The sequence below is a fragment of the Ovis aries genome, chromosome 16 (genome assembly GCF_016772045.2).
Source record: "Ovis aries strain OAR_USU_Benz2616 breed Rambouillet chromosome 16, ARS-UI_Ramb_v3.0, whole genome shotgun sequence".
Taxonomy (NCBI): Eukaryota; Metazoa; Chordata; class Mammalia; order Artiodactyla; family Bovidae; genus Ovis; species Ovis aries.
In genome coordinates, this window is record NC_056069.1 from 14,331,075 (window position 1) to 14,344,184 (window position 13,110).

Sequence of the window (13,110 nt, forward strand, 5' to 3'; positions counted from 1 at the left end):
GATTAATATGTGCATGTGTACTCAGTCACTTCAGTTGTGTCCGACTCTTTGCAACTCCATGGACTGTAGCCTTCCAGGCTCCTCTGTCCATGGAATTCTGCAGTCAAGAATCCTGGAGTGGGTTGCCATGCCCTTCTCCAGGAGATCTTCCTGGCCCAAGGATTGAACCCATAGCTCCCTCGTCTCCTGCATTGCAGGCAGATTCTTTACCCACTGAGCCACCTCGGATGTGTGAACAAAATAAGACATTTTAAATTGCCAGCATTACAGTTAAATGTAATTCTGTGCTGCAGTGGGGTAGTGAAAATTTATAATCAAGAAGACAGAACAGCTCCAAATAACATCTGAAATATATCAGTTATGGAAATGACACATAAATAGCAGCATTTGTTCAAAACCAAATTTCCCTTTCATGAAAGTGGGCTACGTTGATGAACTGCAAATAACATTTGCTAGATTATTCTTTTGGCATACAATAGTTTTAGAAATCATTTCCTGTACATTCCCATAGTCTCTCTTTTTAAAAAATACTCTTTATTAGAATATTTCATTAGGTCTAGGAAATTACCTACTCAGCAACTCTATTAGTTTGAAAGTTTGTGCTATAATATGTTTTGGGGAGTAATAAACATATGCGTCCTTTCCACATATTCTTTCCTTCTCACTACTCTATATTAATAGAATTTGTGTACATTATTTTTGAAAGAGTCTGATTAAAACAAAGATATACTTAAAAATGAAGATATGCTTTATCTATTGAAAAAAGAATTATGAAGACAAATATTAAAAATTAATCTGTGAAACGGGTAACCTACCTTCTAAAAGGACCTCCTCTAAAACCCTCATCTCTGATGCTTCAATACCAGCAAGAGACAAGTAATGCTTAATATGGTTTATACACTGTGGATATTTTTTATGGACAAGTGGATATGATTTTAGTCTCTACTTCTGATCAACTTGCTTTTGCCTTCTTTCCTAGGAAGTGTGTAGAGAGCTCTGGTGTCTCAGCAAAAGCAACCGCTGTGTCACCAACAGTATTCCCGCAGCTGAGGGAACACTCTGTCAAACTGGGAATATTGAAAAGGGGGTAAGCTCAAAAGATTCATTAGCTTTTAACATGTAGACTAAACTGACAAATTTCTGGTTTTGATATTCAGCCACTAGAAAATCATGCATACTAATTAAAGTGTACTTGAGAAGATAGTAATTTTCTAGCCTAATGAATTATCTTGATATCTACAAATATGCATTATTCAGGAAAATATAGTGAGTATTTTCTGAGTCAGTTTCATCTTTCTCTATGTATATGTTTGAGCTGTATGTGCACAAAAAAAGCCCAACAGCAGTCTTATTTAATAGAGTCTATTTAGTCATATCGCTGTTTTTTTTGCAACAATTTCCAAGAAAATTATGTGATCCTAAAATAGTCTAATGAGTCATTTTTAAATTGCAATATGAAAGATCTAATAGTAGAAGAATAATTTATTAAGCATAGAAATGATTGCTGAATAATTTTTAGTATCATCAGCCTAGTTTTCAAAACCCATAATTATTAGGAATTGTTTAAACAGATAAGAATATTTTAGGCTATTCTTGAAATTCTTTAGGAATTGCTATATATGTGATTCTAAAATTTATTGCTATGGGCTGAGTTTACAACAGTAACTACACTGTCATCTGTTCTCAGTTCTGACTTCTTCCATGTTAGATGGGCTAGTTTCAACAAAGATTATAGTGAATTTCAGCTTGCAATCTGATGTTTAAATAAAAAGAATGAAAGCTTTTGGGCAGCTGTCACAGTTTATTAATCCTTGCTGATAGCTTAATTCAGGACCCATGACCTAGTGCCATGTTGATGGTTTTTCCATGCTGAGTTTGAAAATGTTGGTAAATTATGCTAAATGTATAAATTGATAGGGTCATTTTCTTAAAGATTAAGAATCTTTTTTTGAAACTTTTGTAAGTAGCCAATAAAAATACAGAGACCTTCACACACTACCAAAAATGCTTTCTGTTTTTTCATAGATGTAGTAGGAATATTAGGACCACATTCTTTAAACAACAGTCTAGGTTTATTCTGGAACCAACAATTCTTGTCAATGACAAGTAGCAATTTACATCAATCTGTACTTAGAACAGATCTGTACTGTACAACAGTAAAGGGAAAGTCACAGTGAGAATCTGTTTCTTTATTTGCCATTGATTGATTATTATTCTTGTGATCTACACCAGCAGCTCACTGTTTCTATTTGCCTGTAATAATACTATCACTAGACCTGATATCTCTTTTTATTTTACTTTAATTTTTAACCCAAAGCATGAAGAACTCATTCTTTTAAACACTTAAGAGCTCTCCTGAAAGCAACTGTAAATTATATGATCACTCTAATTAGGTAAATCACAAGTAGTGGCTATCTGAAAACCCAACTCAGTCATCTTTATGGTAAACACAGTTAATATCTCATAATTTGTGCTTAACAGCAGGGCTCTAAAATATCATATTTTAAAGCTTATATGCATATAATTGATAGAGATGTCATTTACATATGCATTACAGTTTTGAAGGCTACTTTAAAAAAATGTTCTAGATAATATCAAAGCTAACAATATTGAATTTAAATTTAGATTAGCAAATAGAAGGGAAATATAATTATTTCTAAGCATAAGTAAGAATAAGCACAGGCAAGAGAAACTAAATGAAATGGGGCAAAAATGTATTTGATTTCTAAAGATTCACTTTCTTAATCTAGGCTAATGGTTGTCAATTTTTTAATTGTTAAATACTTTGTTCAAATGCATTCTACATAATTCTGTTATATACATTTGAAAACAATGGAAATGTTCAGGTTAAAAGAACCCCTTTCCTGCCTCCTTACCCTCTCCTTAGAATCTTCTCAGCTTCCAGCAGACTTTGGCACAACAACTTGCACTCCATTAAAGTCTATTTAAGAACTTATAAGTTTTAGCAAAGTTTGCCTACCAAGAGGTTATTAATATTCACAACATTAGAGTGCAGTTTCATAAAGTCAATACTTTGGATTTCATCATCTCAAATTAATATGTAAAATAAATCTTAGCTGTTCGTCCAAAGTCATAGAAGGTTTATAGATAGAATAGCCTTAGGAAATTTTAAATGAATGAATGAAAAAAACAAACATAAAAACTCTTAGAAATAGAAAGGACAGTACTAGGAGAAGACTCTCAAAATATCCTTATTATTAATTTTGAATTTATGAAAAAGCTTTGAAAGCTAGATCAACTTAACCTTTTTTTCCAACTTACAGTTTTAAGGGAGAAAAGTACAAAGTACTATTCATGTGAGCTGAATTTATTTTATTTTTCACTTACTGTATTTGCCTTGTTATCTGTTTATGAATTTTTATTGTTGATCTCAAGCTACTTTTTTCCTTAAGAGAGAAGCATGGTACTATTAACAAATGCAGATTTTCCTCTTAAAGCTATACCTATTTGGGTATTAGGGCTTCCCAGGTGGCACTAGAGGTAAAGAACCCATCTGCCAGTGCAGGAGACATAAGAGACAAAGGTCCAATCCCTGGTTTGGAAAGATCCCTTGGAGGAGGGCGTAGCAACCCACTCTAGCATCCTTGCCTGGAGAATGGCTCCCAAGCACAGAGGAGCCTGGCAAGCTGCAGTCCATAGGGTTGCAGAGTTGGATAGGACTGATGCGACTGGGCACACACACATATTTGGATATTAAATAAGAGCCCAGAATTTAATTCAAACCAAGATAGCCATGCAAACACTTAGTAACAAAATTAAAGCAAAGTTTTCAGTTGGTCTGATGAACTTTGTGTAACTAGTCTGTATTCTTGCCATCTATAAATAGTTGACATTATCAGTAATAATGATTATAAATGATAATGAATAGTTTTATACTTACAGTGTGCCAAGCACATATTTGTTCTGTTTACTATTGACAAAAACTTCTATAGTGGGTACTGTTTTAATTCCATTTTACAGATGAAGAAAGTAAGACTTGAAAGCTTAAGATTATATAGCAATTGAATAGTAAAGCTGAGATTCTTGCCCAGGTCTTTCTGATTCCAAAGTTGAAAACTGTCCCTCTCTACTGCCTCTGATTATATTTTACCTTCAAATGGGAAATTATGTGGAATAAAAGGCAAATTTTCACTGTCATAGGAATGCTGAGTCACTGAGCCTGAAATGGTTTAACAATATGTTTTACCCTTTATTACTAAGTGGATTTTTCATTTATTTACTTGTAATAGTTTGTTATCTCTGGAATCACAATAAAAAGGCCCCTGGACAGAACATTGAGCTAAATATATATGGTAGTTGGCAAAATAGTGAATTGGCAAAATAATGAATCACTTTAAAGTGAGACCAAATCTATTTTTACATATTTCATAGAGATAGAGTGAGAATGGAATGAGATACTATCTTGGTGAGCTTTTTGTTGGCTTCCTCAGAGGAATGGTGCTAATATATGTTACGAGAACATCATTATTACTTTTCATTATTATGTGCCAACCTTAGATGGTGGTGGGCAGAAAATTATTTGCCAGACTGTCTTAACTGGTAGTAATGAGCATCACAGACTGTAAGCATGAGTTTGTGTGTCTCAGAAGCATGAATGGTATATCCACAACCTCTAATCTTAATTCTGAATTTCAAAACTACTCTCAGCAGAAGGAACAAGAAAGAACCTATATCCTGTCTAGCCAGCAGGATAAAACCAAAGCTGCTCATAGTTTTTTAAATAAATCTGTTTTTTTAAAGGTTGGGGGAGGGGAGAAATATGGCTTAAGTGATAGCATAGACATATCCAGAGGACTGGATCCACAATGATCTCGTCAAACTCTGGCTGCAAAAGATACGGGATCTTTGCCCGGGGGCACAGTTCCACAAATGTTCCATGTAAGTATGGGAACTGTTCCATGCACATTTAGCAGATGGAGTAAGAAATATGGCCAAAAAATTAAAAACTGATCTTTGCGTGAGTCCTGGGGGGTCTGACATCGCTATTACAGCCATTGGATGTTTGCCTGAATAAGCCATTCAAGGGCTGAATAAGAACCATATGGTCTGAATGGATGTGCTCTGGGACAGTAGCCTTAACCAAAGGAGGAAATTTGATGAGCCCAGACAGTGCACTGGTACTGTATGTCCATGGGTCACACTCTTACAAATCAGTCAGTATAACTTGCAGTAAAAGAGTTTTCGTTAGGCATGCCATCAGCAATAGCCCTTTGGACAGAACTCGGAGGGATGCCATATTTGATGTGATAGTAAACAAAGATCTACACTATAAAAATTCTGATAGTAGTGTTGGCATTGTTACTAAACAGGATATTAAGGATAATCAAAACCCAGCTCTTGTAAGCTCTGATGGTGACCACAAAGAACACTTCATATACTTGGTTTATTGCCAAAAGATTAATTTAATGATTCTACAAGACCCAATTAGAGACACAATCCAGAATTTAGTCTTACATATATATGACATTGATTCCTAATATTTTTGCATGCTAAACATTAGACTAGATTAGAATAGAATTATTACATGTCCTTTTAAAGCACTGTCTATATAATAGGACATTTGCAGCCTTAGATCTTCATTCTCTTAGAGTAGAATTTAATATGTTTTGACTGTGTCCCAAACTATAAACACAGGAAGTGAAAAAAGAATAACTCTTCCAATTGCTCTAGAAATTTGAATAGTATGGGATGACCAGTTCTGATTTAAAATTTGGGCTGAAATAAACTTTAGCATTCCCACACCTGCACAGTGAAAGAAAAGCCTTCTAACAGCACTGTGCTCCAACTCTCAGCTTTTCTGATTTGGGAAGAATGTTCTATATTGAATCACCAATATCACATCCTTTAAAATCTTAGGATTTCCTTAGAATTATCTTATTCCATATGCTGACTAGACCCAGTGCTGGCTATGGTACAAGGTCTACCATAATTACATCCTAAAATATGTCCAGTTTTAAAAAATTATTTTAAAATACTGTGTGTATACTTATTTTGAAATTTTACTTTGTAGAATTCTGACAAATTTTCAAAGTTAGATTGTTTGATTTATAATATTAATAAAATTCAGTGGCTTAACAGAAATAAATGTTTAATGATGAATAAGTGTTTTTTAAGAAAAATTTTAAAGCCTAACTGGGATATATCATCTTTCTAGATAGTTTTAAAGACATATTTCTTTTATTTAGAAGGAATGTGAAAAGCAAGAATGAGCAATACAAGATTTTATGTTTGGAATGTGATAGTTTCACTTCTTCCACCTTTCTGAATCTGGTTAAACACACCTGAATTAGTGAAAAGAAGGCCAAATTTATCTACTTTATCTGGATAGGCTAGGCTAAAGTAATATGACTGATATTTAGAATAGTACAAAATCACTAGATTGGATATAACCCTTGAGAATAAAAATTAAAAACTAGTTTCCCTCTGAATATTTAACTTTTCTAGTTTAAGAAATGAAGTGAAATTCTATGCCTGTGGAAATAGAACTTTTACAGTTTTGGCATCTTCAGGTTAAAAAAGGATAAAAATAGAAAATACAAAACTCAGAATTCTCACCTTTACTATGCTTATAGGATTTGTATACTTAAAGTTTATTTGGTGTTCAGTTCAGTTCAGTCGTTCAGTCGTGTCCGACTCTCTGCGAGCTCATGAATTGCAGCATGCCAGGCCTCCCTGTCCATAAACTAATTATATTAATTATAACTTTGATTAAAACCTTAGTATAGTTGATTAATATCATCATCTAGAAAATTAGCTCAAATAACTTGATCCACATGAAGTTCCCTATAGGTTTCTTAAAAAACTAATTAAGGTAAATGAATTTCTTCTCGTAAAATCATGTACTACATTAAGATACATAATGCTACCAGAAGAAATAGCAAAAATTCCAGAGATCCTTTCCTATAAATGCAAGGTTGAGAGGAAAGTAAACAAGCACAAAAGAACATTTTGCCAGAGAGCAACGTTAAACAAGTCATTTGATAGATTTTTAACTTCTTTGAAGGAATGTCTATATAGAACTAATTTCTGTAGTCATCCTAATCCAAACCATATTCTAATCAAAAACTGGAATTAGACCCCATTTTATAGTTAGGGAAACTAAATAAAAGGAACAGAGGACTTGCATTGGACCAAAGAAGGATGTTGCTAAAATGAGAACTGAAGTCTGTAACAGGCTACACAGACTTCTGTGATGGGCTTCCCTGGTGGCTCAGATGGTAAAGAATCCACCTGCAATGTGAGAGACCTGGGTTTGATCCCTATGTTGGGAAGATCCCCTGGAGGAGGCATGGCAACCCACTCCAGTATTCATGCCTTGAGAATCCCCATGGACAGAGGAGCCAAGAAAATGTTTGGGCTTCCCTAGTGGGATCAGAAAGTAAAGAATCTGCCTGCAATGTGGAAGACCTGGGTTTGATCCCTCAGTTGGGAAGATCCCCGGGAGAAGGGAATTCACTCCAGTAATTCTGGCCTGGAGAATTCCATGGGGTCACAAAGAGTCGGACACGACCGAGCAACTTTGAGCTTCCCTGGTAGCTTAGCTGTTAAAGAATCCTCCTGCAATGCAGGAGAGACCCTGGTGGTATTTCTGGGTTGGGAATTTTCCCTGGTGAAGGGATAGGCTACCCACTCCAGAATTCTTGGGCTTCCCTAGTGGCTCAAATGGTAAAGAATCCACCTGCAATGCAGGAGACGTGGGTTCAATCCCTGGGATTTGATCCCCTGGAGGAGGGCATGGCAACCCACTCCAGTATTCTTGCCATGGAGAATCCCCATGGACAGAGGAGCCTGGTGGGCTACAGTCCATGGTGTGGCAAAGAATCTGACACGACTGAGCAACTAAAATCAACACACTGACTGAAGACTAAGTTGTCTGGAGAAGGCAATGGCACCCCACTCCGATACTCTTGCCTGGAAAATCCCATGGATGGAGGAGCCTGGTAGGCTGCAGTACATGGGGTTGCAGAGTCGGACACGACTGAGCAACTTCTTTCACTTTTCACTTTCATGCATTGGAGAAGGAAATGGCAACCCACTCCAGTGTTCTTGCCTGGAGAATCCCAGGGTTGGTGGAGCCTGGAGGGCTGCCATCTCTGGGGTCGCACAGGGTTGGACACGACTGAAGCGACTTAGCAGCAGCAGCAGTCTCTTGTCAACTGCTAAATGTCTGATACTTATATTATTGTTATGAATTCTTCATTCTTTACCCATTAATTTATGTTATTTAACTTTATGATATGTCTATTATGTTATGACTCTGTAGAATAGATATAATCAATAGCATGAATTTTCACGATAAAAAGTTTTAGCAAACCACTTACAGAATACTACTACTGTGTATATATTAATTAATGGTAAGAACTGAGCAACATTTTACAAACTGAATACTTGTATTTATCTTGTACATTAAGTGTATATTTAAGAGGAGAATTTATGTGATTTCTTTCCCTGTGCTGTATTTTGTGAGCATCTAAAAAACATGTAAAACAATATTATTTAATACTTTAAAACCTACATCTTTCAGTGTTTTTGTGGCCTTCACAATTTCATGCCCTAAAAAATGCACAAAGTGGAATTTTTTCCTCTACTAATTATAAGAATATTCAAGGAGGTATGAAAAAACATATCCATGTATGTGTATATGTATATATATATATATATATATATACACACACACTTGCAGCTAATTGAATTTTTAAAAAATCTCTAGTGTTATTTTGTATTTTATGTAGTAAAAACAGTTCAATAAAGTATATTAGCATATTCTTTAATGTCTTCGGATATATAGTCCTTCACCTCCGATTGATTTTTCCCTACATTTTTTATATGTATTTGGACAGCAAATCCTTTTTTCTCAGTAAGTGATCTTGGGCAAGTCTTAAGATTCTAGTTGCCTTATATGAAAAAATGAAATGCTTAAACCACATAAATTCTAAAATCTCTTTAAGATTTAAGTGCAGCTCTGTGATTATATAAGATCAATGTAAAATCAAATTTTATTCTTATTTGAAATCAGTAATGCTAAGTTCCTGACTTAAAAAATACACAAATTTTAATATTTGGAATTTTTAAGTGTTCAGTCAGTTCAGTCGCTCTGTTGTGTCTGACTCTTTGTGACCCCATGGACTGCAGTACACCAGACTTCCCTGTCCATCATGAGCTCCTGGAACTTACTCAAGCTCATGTCTATTGAGTCGATGATGTCATCCGCCCATCTCATTCTCTTTCATCCCCTTCTCCTCCCGCCTTCAATCAGTCCCAGCATCAAGGTCTTTTCAAATGAGTGAGTTATTCACACCAGGTGGCCAAAGTATTGGAATTTCAGCTTCAGCATCAGTCCTTCCAAACCATGGTGGGGGAAGAACAGTTAATTGCTGGTTAATACTACATTACTCAGTTACTCTTATAGGAAAATAGATGATGCATAAATATTCTTACACGTAGCTACTTGTAATAACATTTGTAATACCAAAAATGTAAAACCAGAGGATATTTGGTTCACTGTTATGATTTTTATATAGATGAAGATCTAACACAATTGATATACCATTATACAAACTGGTTGGTCTTCAAGATCAATTAGGTAAATCATTAGCTGGCACCTTGAACATTCTCCCTCTCACATACATAATTAGCAGCCCTGCTTCCAGAGTTGGTACTGTATTATCAGTTCAGCCAACTATCTCTGCTTCATCATTTTAGACAGATGGTTTTTTTCTCTTCATAATACTTTTTAATTGCCCAAAGCTCGTTATCTTTTTTAATGCACTACTTTAACATTTATTCGATTTAGGATCAGAATGTTTGGCCGTACATAGTCAACCAAATTTTAACTTCCTCTTGCCTAATTTTTTATGGACAAATAATAATTCCTTTGCACTTTTCTTAAAAAGTCCTTATGTTGTTACAGTTACTGAAACATTCTCTGAATGCCAAATACCAAGGACGCAAAGATGAATTTGACTTTCTTTACTCTCCAGTATTTCCAGTTCCTTCTTGACATATAGTAACCAAAATGGGACACAGAATTCAATAATTTAACTAATGTATTCATTCAATAAAGTTTTGTTAAATATCCACTACATTCTGGGCACTATTCTAGACATTCAGCATTTTCAGTTAGAACATTCTGTGATGATAGAAATGTTCTATATCTACTCTGTCAAGTATCACAGCCACTAGACACATGTGGCTATGGAGTCCTAGAAGGGGGTCTCAGGAACTGAATTTTCAGTTTTAATTAATTTAAATTTGAATAGCCACATGTGGCTCTTAAGGCTTTTGTATACCAAAGAGAGGAGACAATAAAAGTAATAAAAAATAATTTGAAAAATAAGTTATTGCTGTTCAGTGGCTAAGTCATGTCTGACTCTTTGCAACTCCATGGACTGTAGCATGCCACACGTCCCTGTCCTTTACTATCTCCCAGATTTTGCTCAAGTTCATATCCATTGAATCAGTGATGCTGTCTAACCCATCTCATCTTCTGCCATGGGTAATTTAAATAAGTGGTAAAGGGGACTAAAACAGGAAGATGTAATCTCTGTACATGCTGGAGTAGGAGGAGGGGAGGGCGGCAGGGGTAGTGAGGTACAGCCACTTCATAATAAGAGTGGTCAAGGAAAGATAGCCCCTCTCTTTGAATGATACTTGACCTGAGACCAAATGATGAGACGACTACAATAGAAGGAATTAGAAGAGTATTTCTAGGAGGAACAGCAAATCCAAGTACCCTGAGCAGAGAACAAGTTTAGTGTATTGAGGAATAGAGAGAAAGCCAGTGTGTTTGGAGCATTCTGTACCAGAAAGAGAATGAGGCTGGAGAGGGAGGCAGGGGCTAGGTCACAAAGGTCACTGTTGACCATAGGGGAAGAGGAAACCATTACAGTCTTTTAAGAAAAAGAGTAACATGATACCATAGTATGTTTTAAAAGAGCTCTCTGATAGCTCCCTGAAGAATAGGTCGATTATAGATAGAAGAAAGTGAGGCAACGGGACCAGGTAACAAGCTATTCCATTTGCCAGTTTGGTCTAGAGTGATAGCAGTACTAATGGTGAGAGTGAAATAATTTTGGATATATAGAATTAATATAATTAATTGATTACTTTTAAAAATCACATGTCATAAACCCTTTACATTTTAATATAAAGTTGAATTTTATTTAACAATCTAACATTGCTGACAGTTATTCAACTCTGATAATGTTCACTATTGTTATTCATCATATAAACAAAGAACTTTCATATCATCAGCATGCTTCTTAGTCCCTCAGTCGTGTCCAACTCTTTGTGACCCCATGAACAGTAGCCCACCAGGCTCCTCTATCCATGGGATTCTCCAGGCAAGAATACTGGAGTGGGTTGCCATTTCCTTCTCCAAGCATCAGCATGGTTCATCAAATTTTGATAACTCAGAAAAAATGCACTAATAAAAGTCTTGCATAGTGCTTGTTTTTTTTTAAAATGGCTTTCATTTTTACCATATTCTGCAAATAAGATTTATCATGTTAGAGTTATGAGCTGATTATGCGATGTCTGCATCTCGATAAATTATTCCTAGCTGTCTACTTATGTGCAGTATGTGTGGTTTATTGCAGAGAGTAAAGCTGAGAAGAATTCCAATACACATGTTCATGTAGGGGCTATACACATGGCTAGTCAGTGTATATAAGGGTTTTTTTGTACCCTGTCCCTAGTGTCTTGGCATTACTTTTATTATGTCTGCAGTACTCATGTAGATGAAATGCCACAACACATTCTTTTACTATTGTAGCCTCAATCGGCCGTTTTTTTTTTTTTTTTTTAAGAGAAAGCAATTACCATCATAAAAATTCCTTACTGGGGAACTTTCCATATTGCGTTATCATTCCATGAGTCTAATAATAGTGGAATATAAAGAAAAAAATGTTATAATACTAAAATATCTAAAAAAGGCTCTTGAGGTCTCTATAATGAGAAAACACCAAAGTCTGAAGGAGGAGAAAGAAGGAAAAAAAGAAGTAAAGTCAAGTTTTTTAGACACCTGGTATTTGTTAGAGATTTATAAATCATTGCTTAGCTAATTTGCAAATCACATGCACCTTTGCTAATGTCTAAACACAGTTAAAGAACTTTCAGTCTGTTATCTATTGGGAGAATGCTAATGCCTATAATTGGTCATTGCCTGACCTTTATGTATTTATTTCTATCCTGGTAGCCCTGTCTGCCTAAACGCTAATTCTGTGTTTTCTGTGAAATCTTGCAGTGGTGTTATCAGGGAGATTGTGTTCCTTTTGGCACTTGGCCCCAGAGCATAGATGGGGGCTGGGGTCCCTGGTCACTATGGGGAGAGTGCAGCAGGACCTGCGGGGGAGGCGTCTCCTCATCCCTAAGACACTGTGACAGTCCAGCGTAAGTAGCTAAAGTAAGCCGGAGCCAACAAAAAGACACAGTTGGAAATGATTCAAAGCTGTGGTTTCACATGTTATCTGTAAAAACGTTTCGCCAGTGAGCCAAGTGCTTTCTTCAGAACAAGCAATAGGCACAGGAAAGTGGAGGAGCCTTGTTAGACAGACTTTCTTTTTCTTCTTTTCACCTTACTGTGTAACTAAAAAGAAAAGAAAAGCATTGTGTGTGTATCTATCCCAGGTACAGCCAGACTTTTCATCTAGTAATAATCAGATAGATTTCCTCCTCCAAAACCTACTGAATTATGGATGAAACCAGGTCTGGTCTTAGCTACATTACCATTATTCCCAGGAAACCTAAGGTCTTTTCACATGTCACATAAAATTATTACTGCTACATTAGTATTAAAAAGACCAATGAGAGCACTTCAAGGGTTGAAATGCCTTGATTCGCATCACAAATCACAATGAAAAGAATACTGCCCATGTGTTAAAATAGTTTCCATTCACATGCCCCCATTAATCATCTTCCGGAACTGCCACCACTTTTCTCCTCATGACTGTTTTATGCAGGTCAGACTGCTCCTCTCCCACCACTCTTTCTCTAGCCAGAGTCCCCTGGCATAAAGCCAGCCCAGCCGTATTCCTTGCTAAGCTGTATTGCTTCTCCCTCCCACCAGTGCCCATTACAGGTGGATGATCT

General features: G+C 35.9%; 1 protein-coding gene across 1 annotated transcript in view; it reads left to right on the top strand.

Moving 5' to 3' along the window:
• ADAMTS6 (ADAM metallopeptidase with thrombospondin type 1 motif 6) overlaps positions 1-13,110 on the top strand; it is a 289,952-nt gene that overhangs the window by 173,349 nt on the left and 103,493 nt on the right. Inside the window, exons 13-14 of the mRNA XM_012096844.4 lie at positions 980-1,087; positions 12,266-12,411. Of these exons, the coding sequence (XP_011952234.1) occupies positions 980-1,087; positions 12,266-12,411 (254 nt within the window). The remainder of the gene's footprint in view (positions 1-979; positions 1,088-12,265; positions 12,412-13,110) is intronic.